Here is a 15126-nt window from a genome sequence, read left to right as displayed (position 1 = left end):
CATTAATAAGGAGTTTGCTCAGAGCTTGTGAAATGTATTGTAGATGAATTATTTTGTTTTGTCACATTTATGGGCCTGTGAAGAATATCAGTTAAAATGCTGTATTTTGCAGATGACACGCCGCTAAAAATACCAGTTAGTGAAAAAGGCAAAGCTGCTTTTGGAATGCTTTTATTTTTTTAAACTAAAGGAGTCAGTCAAGGCTTCTCATTGGTCGGTGCTCATCTTTTTCCATTAAGCTGAGGTTAATGATGAAGAGGCTGGCTCCTCCCCTGACTCTTAGTTCCCCGTATGAGCCCAACGTGAGGGTGGACCTCCTGAACTGCACTGAGCTCTCTGGAATGCACTGGGGAGAGAAGACCTGCCTCTTTCCAGTTAAAGGCCAAACTCGTGGAGGTGGACACGTACGTGTGGTGCGTGCACGTCATATAGGATTTAAGCGATTCGAAAAAATAATATGAGTCTGATTGTCAAGTCTGATATAATGTTCATTTTCTCCAGAACCACAGCTACTGAATGCGTTTATTTTTATATAAGATGTCTGAAATAATTTGAGTCTGGTGTTAGCGGCTGCCAGTCTATAATTACGCTAGTAATCAAAACAGTCTGAGGAGTATGGAAATGATCAAATATATGAAAACTGACGAAAGACAAAATCGCAGCTATCAGATATGACCTTAAAAAACTAGGTCCTTATCTATTCTTACATTCTGAAAACCACTGACAGCGACTGGGCTCCTTATCAAGAGGACGCTGTGATATTGACCTAATGCAACCCGACAGTTCATATATTCTGACTTTAGAAAAAAAAATGACACCAACACAGTGCATCAAATGTTGGGTCTTTGCAAAAGCTTTGAGCTTATTTCGAAACCTGGTGAAGTAAAATGTATCTGTTCTTCTTGATTACAGTGATTTTCTTCAGGAGCTTCGACTGAACTGTGAGGAGCCATTAGACTCCACTGCATTCATAAGTAATGCAATTCAAAGTAGTGCTAATTCTGTTTGGATGAGGCTGAATAAAACTACCATCAGGCACATTTACAATTTGTGGCCAATTACACTTTGACCCAATCGGTAAAATGCATCCCCCTGCCAAGGCCTAACTGTCCCCTTATGGAACCACATTTAAATTCACTAGGTCCGGCTTAATATTTGGATCTACATCGAATTTTCATCATGATCCATTAAGCGTTCGCCGTGAAATCAATGAAAATATTGCAAAATGCCACATCTCTCAAATAACATATTTTTTGATTAATCCTCTTAACGAACAAACGTGATAGAAAGAAGTAACAGACCAACAATTTACTCCACAGCTGTAAACCATGCCATTAAAATGTAAAAAGCTGCTGCATACTGATACAGTCATTACTGCAGGTTATCACAATATTTCCCATGCAATACCAAAACATAAGAGTGATTTAACAGCATGCAATACTCAAATCACATTCATCATATTGATGACGATTCTAACAGGGCATGATGAAGAGGAAAACCATGCTGTCCGTGGAACTGTGAAGATAAATGAAATAGCAATTTTAAAAGACAGAAACTCCATCAAAGAACATAGTTCAATGAGAGCCAAGGGCCACCAACGCAAAATACGCTTTGCATAAAGGTACAGTGTATTTAAAGCAAATGTTTTTATATGCACCAGTGTCCATCTGTGTTTGGGCAATTTAGACAAGTGACGAGTGACAGCTTCATCAGCTGCAGAGAAGCTGCAGTTCAGTGGAGTTGTAAGTCAAAGCAGGCGCCGTGGCCTCCGTCCCGCCCAGAGCCTCCTGCCCTCTGATTTTCAAGTTGACAAACTTGATCTTCCAGCTGTTATTTTCCAGCGGCATGCGGATGAGGCCAAATATTTGCTCGAAGATGCCCAAGCAGTCTGAATCTCTGTGGATGGTCCCGGCTACGGCCACCAGCACCATGCCATGGGGGGAGGCAAGTGTCCTGAGACCAAGGGGCTCCAGGTTGGGGCTGAGGAGAAGGCGCTCTTCCTTGGTCAAGGCTAGGAGACGCAGGCTAACCAGTTCAGCACCCAGGAACTCCTCCATCTGTACGCTGCACGCTCTGAGGAAGACAAAAGAGAGAAACAGCTTTGACATGTGAGGTTGATTTTGGGATGTTTTTCCCTCTGTTAACATGTTCAGTTCATCTGTGAGAAAATCTAAATCGGAAAATGTTGATATAAATTCAAAAAAATTATATAATTCTTAATTTAAAATATGTCTCCATCTACTTATTTCTGATGTCCTTACCTAGCGAGAAGACGCAGCTTCACATCTGGCCAGAAGTGCTGTGGCCCCCAGTCCTGAGGCGGCTGGCCCAGTGAGGGGTTCTGGCTGTTCAGCAGCTGGAAGAACCACTGGCAGAACTGCTGGCCGAGGAGCTGAGGGTCAAAACCCCCCGTAACCTTCAAGTTCAGGGTATCAGATGCTGTCTCGGAGGGCTCTTTCTCGCTGGTCCCATCTTTTAGTCCTTGAGGTCCTTTATCAAGCACGGCCTTTAAGGAATGATAAGTTAGTTAACACAAACAAAAAAATGCATGCATCAAGTACCTGTCAGTAAACATGCAGGATTATTCGAAAGCTACTGAACAGATGATCACATAACTTGGTGGAAGGATGATGTGTGGGTGAGGAAAGAATCCATAAAATGTTGGAGTAGATCCGGATCAGGAGGCAGATCCAGGGTTTTTTCATATTATTTAAAAAAGCCTTAATTTGTGTATTGTCTACACTGCGAGTGTCTCGACCTCCTCTCCGTGTGTACCTTCCAAAGCTCCAGCGTCCTCTTCACCAGCTGGTGTTTGTCACTGATGGGGGCCATCGCCACCCCCTGTTTGGCCAGATACCTAAAAATTAGGTCCCGTTGAACTTTCTTCCTTCTCAGGAGCTCTTCTGCGTTTTTACTGAAGACCAGGATCGTTTCCATGGCCTCTGTTTGAGCAGAAGAACACAGGGACTACGATTATTTTATATCAAATTATCTGGACATCAAGGCAGAAGTGAATTTTTGAATATAGGACTAGATGGTGAATGTCCCTTGTACATTTGAAAGTCTCCTGCACAATTTAAAGTAGCAACTACCAGTAGATGTGAGCAGATGTTAGGGACATAACTTTGGTTGGTTGGTTTTGGTCTTGTAAACAACGATTCAGGCAGAACATGAGGGTGCGCTGAGGTTAAAGGTAAATCCGACTGGCTACTGGCTTGTATGGCAGCACCCATGTGAAACCGAAGTACCTTGCTCAGTAGATCAGACATCATTACCTCTCTGCCTTTTTAAACTAAACACTGTCCCATTTGAGAACATTGGACAAGCTGGAGAATGTGCCTTTTATGTTTCACTGTACTAATCGATGCCTCCCACCAGTATATGTTAGAGCAGTGATCACCAACCTTTTCAAGCACAAGATAACTTTTTTTTTTTATTCCAAAAGAGATCTTCCACCCTGTTATCTTCCAAAGAGCCCACTTAAGAGGGTCATATTTATATATATTTATTTTTTTGCAATTTCTGTAAAAGGCTGAATGTACGAGCATAAATATAGACAAAGAAAAGCAGTTGTGCAACTTTATCTTTTCAGTGTACAATATTCACATCAATATCAATTCATATTGACAGCATCTGTTCAATGCACGATATTGAGGTTCTCAGTTCAACAATATGTTCTGCGGAGGAGCTGCTTCTGCAGTACAATGTATTTACATAGGCTTTGCATGGATTGTGGCTATAAATATGACTATTTTTCGGTATAAAAGCCGTCATGTGTACTCAAATAAATACAAGTACTATACAGTAAGAACCCGTGCTTTTTCCGCCTACAGAAAGTGTTGCAACCATTTATGTTTGTGACATAAATTCATCAGATAAACATTAAACTCAGGTGAAAGAACATTGGCTCTGTTTACTCTGCTGTGAACCACAGTGTGTATCTGACAATGACAATAACGTTTTTACAACACTTCCCGTTTCAAAGTAAAAGCACTGCAGCGTATCTGTATCTATACATTAGTTCTAACGGTCCTTAAATATATATGTTTTTAAATGAAATAACACAAGATCCAGGTAGAAAACTGGGAATTTGTTTTTATAATAAATGTCCAACTTAGTATCTCCATCTCCACAGAGATTGTATTTGACTCACTGAAGTCTTACACAGACTTTTGTTACTTTTATATATATATTAATTTCACTCAAAAGTACATTTTGAAGTGAAGTTTTAGAATTAGGCTATGCAAATGTTTACCTCTCACAACAGTTCGTTTTGATAGGAAAAGACGAGAGCCAAAAGAGAAGCTATGCATTTGAACACATTTAAATAACTACTCGTATACACTTTTAATGTATGGGATACAAAACGTATGTGCACATTAACTTGTTACGTCTGGAACAACGAACGTAGTGGTAGCCTAGCTAAATCGCTCTTTGCCATCCGGGTACAGATTAAAAAACGTACCTGAGCTATTTTCCACAACTATCACCTTATTGGTCACAGTGTCACTGAGTGACAGCAGGTCGCTGTTTGACAGGAGCTTCAGTATTTCTGTGCAGCCGAGCCGCTCCGTCTCTGACAGTCCAGACATGTTTGATTCCCACTTGTGTCCTGCTGCGAAAACAGACCGTGCGGGAACAAGCGTCAGTAGGACACAAACGTTCCGCGCTGAGCCGCAGTGGCAACTAAACTGGACAGCAGGATGAGCTGTGCTGCCTTTGTGGTTATAGGAAATCTTGGCTTCATAGAAAAATGAAACGAAAGAAAAATGCACGTTTATGGCTCATTTACTTCCCTATGGTCATATATTCATGGATCAATGTTGAGACTCCCTTGGTTGGCACCTGAGGAGAGAGCACTGCAGTTTATACACATTGTGGAATTTGGCTCATTGTATTGAAAGTACACCAAACACAAGGAGCTAAACTTCTCACTTCTATGTCAAAATGAAACTGCAATCAAAACCTAACAATCCCTTTTTAAAAGTGGGATTTGTGCAACACAAATCTGGCAAAACCATGAAGACATTCTCATCCACCAGACACAGCAGTGTGGCACACTTGCTCTTGTGTTTTTCTGTTTTATTAGCTGTTCTGTTTTCTCATTTGCTGTTGTTTGTTCTAATTTGACGTTTTGTTTTCTAATTTGCAGTTTTGCAAATCACTTTTTTTTCATCCGGGTTTGCATTTTGTGATCTGACCCTTGGTAATTTGCATTTCGGGGGTGGCCACCCAGAGATATATATATATATATATATCTATGTGGCCACCATCCACCAGCGCTAGACATTTGTTAACCGTCCGAGCAGCTCGTGAAGGCATCACGGGGACAGCAGCCATGAAGCAGTCCCTCTGCTCAGAGCCTCAGTGACAGTGATGATGAAACACTTTGTGCAGCAGCTTCTTCGTGTCGCTGCAGAACCTCACCAGGCTCCTTCAATCCGCTGCTGCATGAACTGAGAGGTGCAGATCATCCGGACTCCGAGGATCTGCGGTGACCCTTCATTTTGTTTTCACGTTTCAAGCTGCGGAGCCAAAACACCGAAAGGTAACATTACCGTTGTGGTCATCGGCTTATATATTCGCATCAGCACAGTTCAGCTCCTTCAGGGAACAGTAAACACTGATACTTAAATGGTAACATCTCGGGTTCTATAATGATTCAGTGTTTGTGTTTGTGTTTGTGTTGCCTCTTATATTCCGGTTCAGTCCAGTCCCATTCAGAACTCCATAAACAAAGTTGGCAGTTTAATTTAGACGCGCTGTTTGTAAAGGTTCATCCTCTTTTATATTAATTTAAATGCGTTATTTCTGCAACTATAAATACCACTCTATAAATCGGGGTTACCTTGCATGTACTTTTAATTTCCTAATTTAAAAGCTTTATTTATTTCTGTTCTGTCATCTACCATAAAATCTCTGTCGGTTATTATTAACTTTATCTTCTTAATTTAATCAATTTACAGGGGATTCCGGTGATATTTCTACATGTGGAAAGCAGTAATTCACGAATTCCAAATAAGTTTTGCTTAGGAATTCCCATGCATGTTAATAAGTGAGTTATTAGATACTTATTTTATTACAATAGATCATAAACAACTTCATCAAAAGAGCTAAAGTGTAAAGAAGTCAGGACACAACCTTGGTTTGTTCTTTTGTTTACATTCTGAGGGGCAGCACAAGGAAGTGTTTGATAAGCCCGGACTGGTAACTGAATTCTATTGGAAGGAAATGTTCAGAAATTAGCGGGAAGGAAGTTGTGTCAATCATTTACCAACTCCTCTGTATTATTGCCTCCATACAAGATAAGAACAGTTTCACCCTCATAAGTAAGGGCAGAGAAAACAATCTGTCACTCAGGAAGTGTGTATATACCAGACATATAAGGGCACAACTTTTTTCTTTTTATTTATGTCAAAACTTTGTTAAACTGTAAATTAGCGACATCTAAATAACGTGGGCTTGCACAATCTACCCAAATACACATTAGAGAACAAAGTTAACTCGAAGGCGTCGGGCCAAAAGGTGCTGGCCGTATGCCCGTCCTGTTTGCTCACCATTGCTCCATAGCTCAGGTCAGAGAAAACAAGAGCAGCAGATAGTGACTGAAACACGTGGAGCTCAGCAGACTTTCTCTGGAGAACCGAACACTTAAAACTCTTTGCTCTCTTGACTCTTGGCTCTCTTGACCGTTTTTGCTGCAGATGGAGGAGTTTACAAGCCGTGCTCCGGGACGGGTAACCGTGTACTCCATCCAGGGCTGCCCACACTGTGTGCAGGCTAAGGCCACCCTCGGGCGTTTGGAAGTGCCAGTATGTGACGTGGACTTGGGGAGGCATCCAGAGCTGAGAGCGGCAGTGAAGGAGCTTACCGGACGCAGCTCAGTCCCTCAGATCTTCTTCAACAATGTTCATGTTGGCGGCAACGATGACCTGCAGAAATTGGTGAGTGCAAGAGGAAGGACAACCGTTAACTTAGTGCTCTATACTGTGTATTAATCAACAGTGTCAAATTCCACTGGTATTCAAATTTGTGTCTAAATTTAGTTTGTGTCCTGTATCTTGTTCCATTTGTTCAGGCTCCTGAGGAGCTTCAGAGATTGGTGAGTCTGGTCAAGGAGGAGCCTCTTCCAGCAGATGCTCCGCCTGTGCCAGAGGGGAGCCAATCAGAGGATGCAGCTGGAGAGACCGACGGAGGTGAGAGGTTTTATTACTCTGACAAAAAAGTACAGACAATCAGTTTTTTCACAAATAGCTGATGTATTAGGTGATTGTGTTCTGCCTCTTTTGCTCTTCACACGGACTGTCTACCTGCAGACAACCAAAGTTTGCTCAAACGTGGTTGGCCATTCTGGAAACGGAGACCAGACGTCTGGCTCCTAATCCTGTCGCCCTCCTACAGATATGCATATTCCCATGTAGAATCTGATATAGAGATCAGCTCCTCTGCAACTACCAAAGAAGTTGTTGTTCTGACCTGAACTGGCATTAGACTGGAACAACTTTCCCGATTATTCGACACCACATGAACGCACAGTTACAGTGACAATAGTCAGGTGGGCTGAGATCACACAGTAATTTTAGCAAGGAAGTGAAACAAAACCAGTTAGAGATTATATAATGGGGGAATATATGGACAGGTTTGAGTCACAGCATCATCATCTCCTGTTGCTATTGCCGGCATACCCAGTTGATAAGGGAGAACTTGGCATTCAGGATGAACCCAGCAGCAGCAAACTGTCTCAGTGCCTCATTATATCTGATCCCTAAGCTCCCCACTGTGTAAACACAGTTTATCTCCTGGGGCAGTCACACAGCTCTCTGTGGAGAAGTATTTAAATTCGATGTTAGCTCAGATCTAGTATTTTGAAACTAAAATATTGATATTTAAGTTAAATCAAAAAAGAATCTTCAGTATTGGTTGACAGTTCACCCTGATATTTCAATTTGTGAGAGTAAATTATTAAATCAAGAGCAGAAAAAGTCATCTGTACCAAAAATAATCATTTCAAGGGCCCAAATTAGTTTTTGTTTCCTGTCATGAAGGAATTGTGCAGAGGTCAAGCTCTATGTATAATTAAGAGACGGTGTTATTTTGATACCAGCATCGGAGAAGCCTCTGATACTGCTAAAAATACCAGGTGGGGAATCGTTGAGTACATAAATCTATGGACAGATCAAATACCACGTCTTAAATATACCCTGAAGGAAAATATATGTAGAGCAGCTGTGTCAAAACGGTTGACACAAATCAGGTCAACTTCCAAAAAAACAGATACATATTTCCTTGTTTTTCTCATGATTGACTGCTTTAGTTCCCATAATCTTTCTTTCCTCCATGTGGGTTTTGAACATGTGTGTTTTCTGCTTGTTTGTACATGTGCGGCTTCTTATATTCCTGCCCTCAAAGAGTTTATGTGTGAGAAAGATGAGTTGGCCGACCTGGTACAGGACCTCAAACATGGCAGTGTTATTGGCAGTCAAAGGAGGGGGCTGTCTGTTTACAAAAAGAGCTTCTCCGGCGATCAGCTGGTAGACTGGCTGCAGAAGGAGAAGGGCATGGGTAAGTACGGCTGCAGTAAAACCGGTTTCCATTGTTGTGGTGGTTTGATCTCGTAGACGTCACATGAACAATCCGGAAACTCTTTGAACTATCTCAGGGTGTTCCTGATTCATACTGAGATCTGTGCACTTACCGACTGTGGTCATGTGTGTGGTAGCCCGGGCTGAGGCCTGTAGCACTGGACAGGCATTGTTGCAGAAGAAGTACATTGTCAGTGTGCGTGGCTGTGGGCAGCAGGATGGCGGTTTTGGAGAAGGGGAAAACGTCACTGACGCACTGTACAGGCTCCTGGAGGATGACCCTCATTCAGCCCTCAACGCAGGACAGACCGCAGGCTGCAGTGTCAAACCGGGTAGGTCAGGACCGGACCGGGCTTTGTGCACAAACACACATCGCACTCCAGGATGAAGGCACTGCGAGCGTGGCCTTTTTATGGCTCCTCTAACCTCTGTCCCTTCTTGGCTGCTGGCTTTTGGGTGCGCTTGGGTTTGCGTGTATTGACTGTAAAGGTTATGGCGGTAAGAGCTGAAATGGGGGTTAATGATATACATGATGGCCGCTTGACATCGTTCTATGAGCTTCACATTAGTGTATGGTGGCTGTGTTCCAGCACGAGCATGAATGTCTATTCCTAACCTTGATATCTCTAGAATTCTGAATCTAGAGTTTAGAAAAATAAGTACATTAATAAACTTTAATCAGGGTTAGGGTTAAATTTGATTTGATCCTGTAATGCTGTTGTTAAACCTATAGAATAGAGTGAAGCAGTTTGTGTCCCACTTTTTTGCAATAATAAAATGTCTTTGAGAACAGTATCGGCACAAAATATGATCTAGTCTTAGATAAAGATATATAAACACAACAAAAAAGCTACAACCTGATCATGTATATCATTCAATCCCTATTTCAAACCCCCTGTTCTGTCAGATTACTACTTTTGAGTCATTCTTAAATGTTGTGTTTTTCTTCTGCAGTGGTGATGAGGCATTTTTTCTGGCTCTGTGCGGTTGTATTTGTTACTCAATGAATGGTGCACCCTCCTCCAGCAGCTAACTAACAAGCTAACCTGGGATTTTTCTAAGTGTGTTGTTTTCCTCTTGAAATGTATCTGCAATGCTCTCTCTTCTCACAGGTCATGTTTCCTAATAATACCATCATTTGTTCTACTTCATGCTCTTGAATATGTAAAACAATCCAACCATCCCTCTCTCTCTCTCCCTCTCTCTCTTTCCCTCTTAGCTGCGGAGCTCTCTCTGCTTTTACGGGAGTTGATTCTGAAACTGTTCTCTGAGCATCTCTCTGCCGACGGCAAGGTAATGACCTTATTGACTGTGGAGAGATTCTGACTCACTGACTGTTTTCATCTGTAAATGTTCTTTTACTGCGAAAGTTTATGTTTGAATCTGAGGAATTTAAACTCTGGATAATTTCTGATCAAGCCCTTGTGAGGAAACAGCAGAACATTATCTGGAGGTTTCACCATGAGCCAGTTGGCATTTTGCTAACATTGCCAAGACAAAAGAGAATACAAATATCTCAGGATGAAAAAGAGGTGTCAAACAAGTAGAAGACACAGACGTAGATGTCAACATTCTGAGAGCCAAGTTTGTTTAACTCCTGAAAATGTGGAGACACTGAGTGTGTATATGTGCTCTTACAGTCCGTGGACTACAAAGGCATGTCGTCGAACCCTGCCTTCAAGCGTTACTCTGAGCTGGCCATCCAGCTGCAGAGGGTGGAGCTGCTGTCACTGAGCCGGGAGGAGAAGCTGGCCTTCTTCATCAACACCTACAATGCACTCGTCATCCACGGGTTCCTCCGCCTGGGGGCCCCCACCAACATGTGGTCAAGATACAGAGTAAGCTGCAATCAGAGTTGCCACACTGTTTTCAAAACCCTCATGTGTTTGGAAATACTTCTTCTGTTTCAAAATACTTGTTCAGCAAAAATCATTTAAAGAAAACAAGGTTCAGTTGATATTTTTACTCTTTTTCTTTTGGACTTTCTTACACTAACTGTTGAGGAATTATCGAATATTATAAATATATTATATACTAGACATTATATCTGTACAGGAGAATAGAGCCAGTCTAAATTCCACAGATACTCCCTTCTGTCTCTAAGCAGGACCCAAGGCCAGGTTATAGATAAAGGGCCAAACAACAGTGCATTGTAGTGTCTACGTTGAGGGACTTTCAGATCGAAGTCAGATGTGCCAGACAGAGAGACAGCAACTTCAACTCTCACCAACTTCAACTCTTTTGCATATTTCACCCTTGGCAAGATGCAAGGACACAATGTGATTTAGTTGTGCAAGATATTCCAAATTTTGTATTTAATTAGATCTTCGTTCAAAAATAATTGATTGTATTGAATTCAACATATTTGTTTCTGTCCCATATTATAGTTCTTCAACTATGTGAGCTACCTGATTGGAGGAGAAGTGTTCACATTGCAGGACATAGAGAACGGCGTGCTGAGAGGGAACAAAAAGGGTCTAGCACAGTTTCGAAGGCCCTTCTCCAACACGGACCCAAGGCTTCAAGTATTCAGACATTTTGTTGAATCTCAGCTGAAAAATATAACATTATTCTTTGAAATTACTCATCTTTACTTCTCCTGTTGTCCACCAGTTGGCTCTCCCGAGCGCCGAGCCCCTCATTCACTTTGCCTTGAACTGTGGTGCAAAGGGCTGCCCGCCTATTAAAACTTACACTCCACAGGTGAGTTCCAGTGCATCTGTTCATTTATTTAAAGTTTTTTTATTCAAGAGTTTGGTCTTTGAGCCTGAGAGCAGGACTGACTGAGTCTTAAGTCATGAGCAATTATCTACATTCATTTTATACTGGGAGCGTTAATGATTCAGTTGTGATCTATTGAACCGTTCCAGGACATCGACAGTCAGCTCCGCATATCAGCCGAAGCCTTCCTGGAGAACGATGATGGCTGTGTGGTGGATTCTGGGAAAAGAGAAGTGCGACTCAGTCAGATATTCAAGTGGTACAAGGCCGACTTTGGAGGCACCGATGAGAACGTAGGTTTAACTCCAGCTGCTGATTTCCATCTGAAATTTCTTTTGTCTGTTTTTATCTTGTAGCAGGGGAACTTTTCTTTAATTATCAGCTCTTGTGTCGATCTGCTAAGTTACATTCAGAGTACTGCAAATTCCATCAGAAACCCCCAATGGGTTTTCTCAACCTTCAACCCATCTGTTACTCTCGCTCTGTTTCCCCCTCCCTCTCTTGTAGCTGCTGAAGTGGGTGCTGGAGCACATGGGCGCCTCTCCGAAGAAGACCAGCCTGCAGGGCGTCATGTCTGAAGGCAAAACCAAGGTCACCTTCCTCCCTTATGACTGGAGCTCCAACGGCTCCCACTGAGCCTCTCACTCAGAAACACACCACACCCAGCTATACACTATGTCCCTTTGCATCTGTCTACTTTCTCCTGAGCTGCATCTCCGTAAACATCATGCAATTATTCTTATGCAAATCCAAAGGGATGCGTCTGCACTGAACTCCAGAATTGTATTTGTCTCGTACGTTAGGTGTTTTGGTTTCAGGTAATGCCAAAAACAACAGGATGACGAGCGAGCCTATTTTAGAAAACAAGACGCTCAACATTTTCTACTGCAGCGGCACATTTAATAAGATGAAATGCACTTCGAATGAGTCGTTGACTTTTCGTATTGCTAAAACAAATGTAAAATGATAAACTCTAAAAAAACAACACATACACATCTCAAATTATCAAAGATGAAATGATCACAGAGAATTCCGGTATTATAACAACCTCAATCATCAATATGGCTTTCATGCTTTCAAGTCCCAGTCTTTAAACAGCACGTCAGCAACTCAGGACCAATAGAGGATCATGTTCTTCTCAGTCCAGTTCAACACATATTTGAGGCTACTTCACATGAAGATAATAACTTTACTGATCCAAATACTCTGCCTTGATAAGCCATATCAAAATACCTTAAAAAAAAAACACTCATTCCAGTGTAGTGGTCTGCAGATTGTCAACAGAGCTGGTCCCTTATTCCGGTAGCGTCTTCAGTGGCCACATCTCCACCTCCACGAATTAAAATACTGTGTCCATGTTTTAAAAGACACAGAGAGATACAGTGCTCAGACTTTTGCATGTCTTGGATCTGTTTTTATTCCTAACCCCTGTTGGCATTTTGGTTCTCCCTCTCTTCTACATCATCGTCCACCCTCCCCTTCTAATCCAGGTCTTCCATTTGAAATTGCAGAAGTGCTACAACTGTGTTTTTTCCACACAGGTATTTATTAAGAAATTTAATAATTTTGTGAATAATGAAAAACACATGTCCAAGCTGCACCCACATGGGATGCATTCTATCAATCTACACGTTTATCACCAACTCTGCTGTTGAAATATATTTGTACTTTTTCACAAAGAAAAATGTTGTGGCAATAATGTTCTGTGTTAATTTGACTATTTATTCAAGCACGTCTGTACATTTTATTTTGCTGTTGCTAAAATCAGAAGCAATTAAATGTAGCAGTTTAAGACTTAATTCAGTTTGAGTTTTTCACTTGTCACTTCAGTTTCCACTATTGACTGCATATCAAGATGGACAGCATGTCTCCATTTCCTCCCACAATCCAGAAATGAAGCTAAAATATCATGGATACGAATGGGTTTTAAAAAAATGTGATCAAACTTCAGGGTGACAAGAGCAACCTAAAATGACAGAAACCATCACATAAATGGTTTAGTCCTTCTCCCAACCATTAGCATGGAAGAGGGAGTATCTATGGCCTATATTGCAGGCAGCCACCAGGGGGCAGTCCAGACTGTTGGGGAGCAGTCATGTCGTCCATCTTTACAGTCTATGGTTTCCACCTAGACACTGAAGTTTGACTTTTTTGGCTTTCGATTTTACCTGGCCTTAAAACCATCACTTGTTTTCAACATGATGCATTGTTCTGTGTGATTTCCCACACACTGTGGTTAAAGGAAACGTGTGACTTTGCAAATCTTTAATCAAGTGATCTTTCCACAATTTCGGACTTAATCTCTGGTCAAAGGAAAATGTGAGTTGAACTGATTCAAGTGTTGGATGTGAGCATACTGTGCCCTGCATGTCGTTCCTGCTGTTTCTCCTCATTCTGTATCTTCTACATTTGTTTGCAAATAATTGATTGCACGTCTGCACATGACTGTACATGTTACTGTGCATTAGTTTCTGTCTATAGGCTACAAGCGTCACCAAAGCAAAACTGTTTACTGAGCATGTGTTAGAACTGGAATGCATTAGCTGCATGAAACATTGTAAAAGCCTCTGTGCTTGAAGGCCTGTCGCAGGGCTGCCTCTGAGTCTTATCAACAGTCTGCACTTTTTCTTTCTCTGCGACGATGGACCTTTGACTTTATTAACGATAGACTCAGTTTAACATATGAAGGGAGGACACAATGGCTATATTGAACAGGAAAAAAGCTTTTACTAAACGTCAGGGGTTTTCAAAGACTGACACTGTCGGCCTTCCCTCAGACAAAACATGGGAAATGGCGCCCCCTTCCTCTCATCTTATTTTACTTGATTAGTTTTGCTCAATACCTGGATGCCAATAGCATCATGGTTGTGTTTTTTGATCCCACAGACACTCAACAGTTGAGTCAAGAAAGCTTATATTGCAGTTTGACATAACTTCATATTGGACCAAATACATACAAGACACATTAGTTTATGACTGGGAAAGTGGGAAAAACTACTGAATTTCTTCATGATCTCTTTGACCAAATCACACATGTGAAGGCTACATATATGATAACTAATGTAATAACTAATGTTACATTATTTCCCTTAAATTCACTGAGCCAAACATCCCTGAAACTGTTTGGAGCCCCCCTGGGGAGGCCTGCCTCACACTTTGAAAACCTCTGTACTACTTTATTTATGATGTAATTTATGATATCATTGTATTTTTTTTAGAATTACCTCATGTAACAGGTATTTAATGCAAAAACAGTTGTTGTTAACAAAGCAATTCTAACAGAATCATTCTATTTTCCTCTAACCTGGGGTATATCGAAGCAATATGTTTATGGTTGATAAATATGCAACGCGGAACTATACAATAAAGTCTATACTGAGTTAGTTTGCTTTCTCATGTACTGTATCAGCTCATTACCTCCACCATTACTCATTACTACTAACAGAATATACTAAAATAACCAATATTCGATATACGGCCTCCTAAGTCCTGTAAAAAAAAGTAGATATTTCTATAGTGAAAACATGTATTTTTACAGCTCAGAACTCTTGTAACTTTGAGTAATATTCAGAAAGTATTTATCTTTTGGTGTCGGTATCATTTTTGTTGTATTTTTGTTGTTGCTGATAGATAGATAGATACACAGATAGATGGACAGATAGATAGATAGATATATAGATAGATAGATAGATAGATAGATAGATAGACAGATACGCAGATATATGGATAGATAGATACACAGATAGATAGATACATAGACAGATTGATAGATACATAGACAGATTGATAGATAGATAGATAGATAGATAGATAGATAGATAGA

At 41.1% G+C, this 15126-nt stretch overlaps 2 protein-coding genes across 3 annotated transcripts; one reads left to right on the top strand and one right to left on the bottom strand.

Moving 5' to 3' along the window:
• Positions 1 to 1293: 1293 nt before the first annotated feature.
• c13h3orf38 (chromosome 13 C3orf38 homolog) lies at positions 1294 to 4639 on the bottom strand. The gene is made up of 4 exons (XM_062403342.1): positions 4466 to 4639; positions 2776 to 2942; positions 2262 to 2506; positions 1294 to 2073 (listed from the first exon to the last, which is right to left on the bottom strand). Exons 1-4 carry the CDS (start codon positions 4590 to 4592, stop codon positions 1710 to 1712), a joined length of 903 nt encoding a protein of 300 aa, XP_062259326.1. The 5' UTR covers positions 4593 to 4639; the 3' UTR covers positions 1294 to 1709.
• Positions 4640 to 5355: 716 nt separating this feature from the next.
• On the top strand, positions 5356 to 14686 carry zgc:152951 (uncharacterized protein LOC569013 homolog). 2 transcript variants are annotated; one of them, XM_062402438.1, is made up of 11 exons: positions 5356 to 5548; positions 6705 to 6944; positions 7079 to 7196; positions 8410 to 8562; positions 8720 to 8914; positions 9802 to 9875; positions 10223 to 10420; positions 10970 to 11107; positions 11196 to 11285; positions 11453 to 11596; positions 11811 to 14686. In XM_062402438.1, exons 2-11 carry the CDS (start codon positions 6705 to 6707, stop codon positions 11937 to 11939), a joined length of 1479 nt encoding a protein of 492 aa, XP_062258422.1. In that variant the 5' UTR covers positions 5356 to 5548; the 3' UTR covers positions 11940 to 14686. The 2 variants fall into 2 exon arrangements, with proteins under 2 accessions (XP_062258422.1, XP_062258421.1); XM_062402437.1 differs by lacking the exons at positions 5356 to 5548; positions 6705 to 6944; positions 7079 to 7196 and having other exon boundaries at positions 7207 to 8562.
• The last annotated feature ends 440 nt before the right edge of the window (positions 14687 to 15126 follow it).

Source organism: Platichthys flesus, chromosome 13 (assembly GCF_949316205.1).
Source record: "Platichthys flesus chromosome 13, fPlaFle2.1, whole genome shotgun sequence".
NCBI classification, from domain to species: Eukaryota; Metazoa; Chordata; class Actinopteri; order Pleuronectiformes; family Pleuronectidae; genus Platichthys; species Platichthys flesus.
Note: the sequence above shows the minus strand (reverse complement) of the source record. Positions and strands in the feature narration are given on the sequence as shown.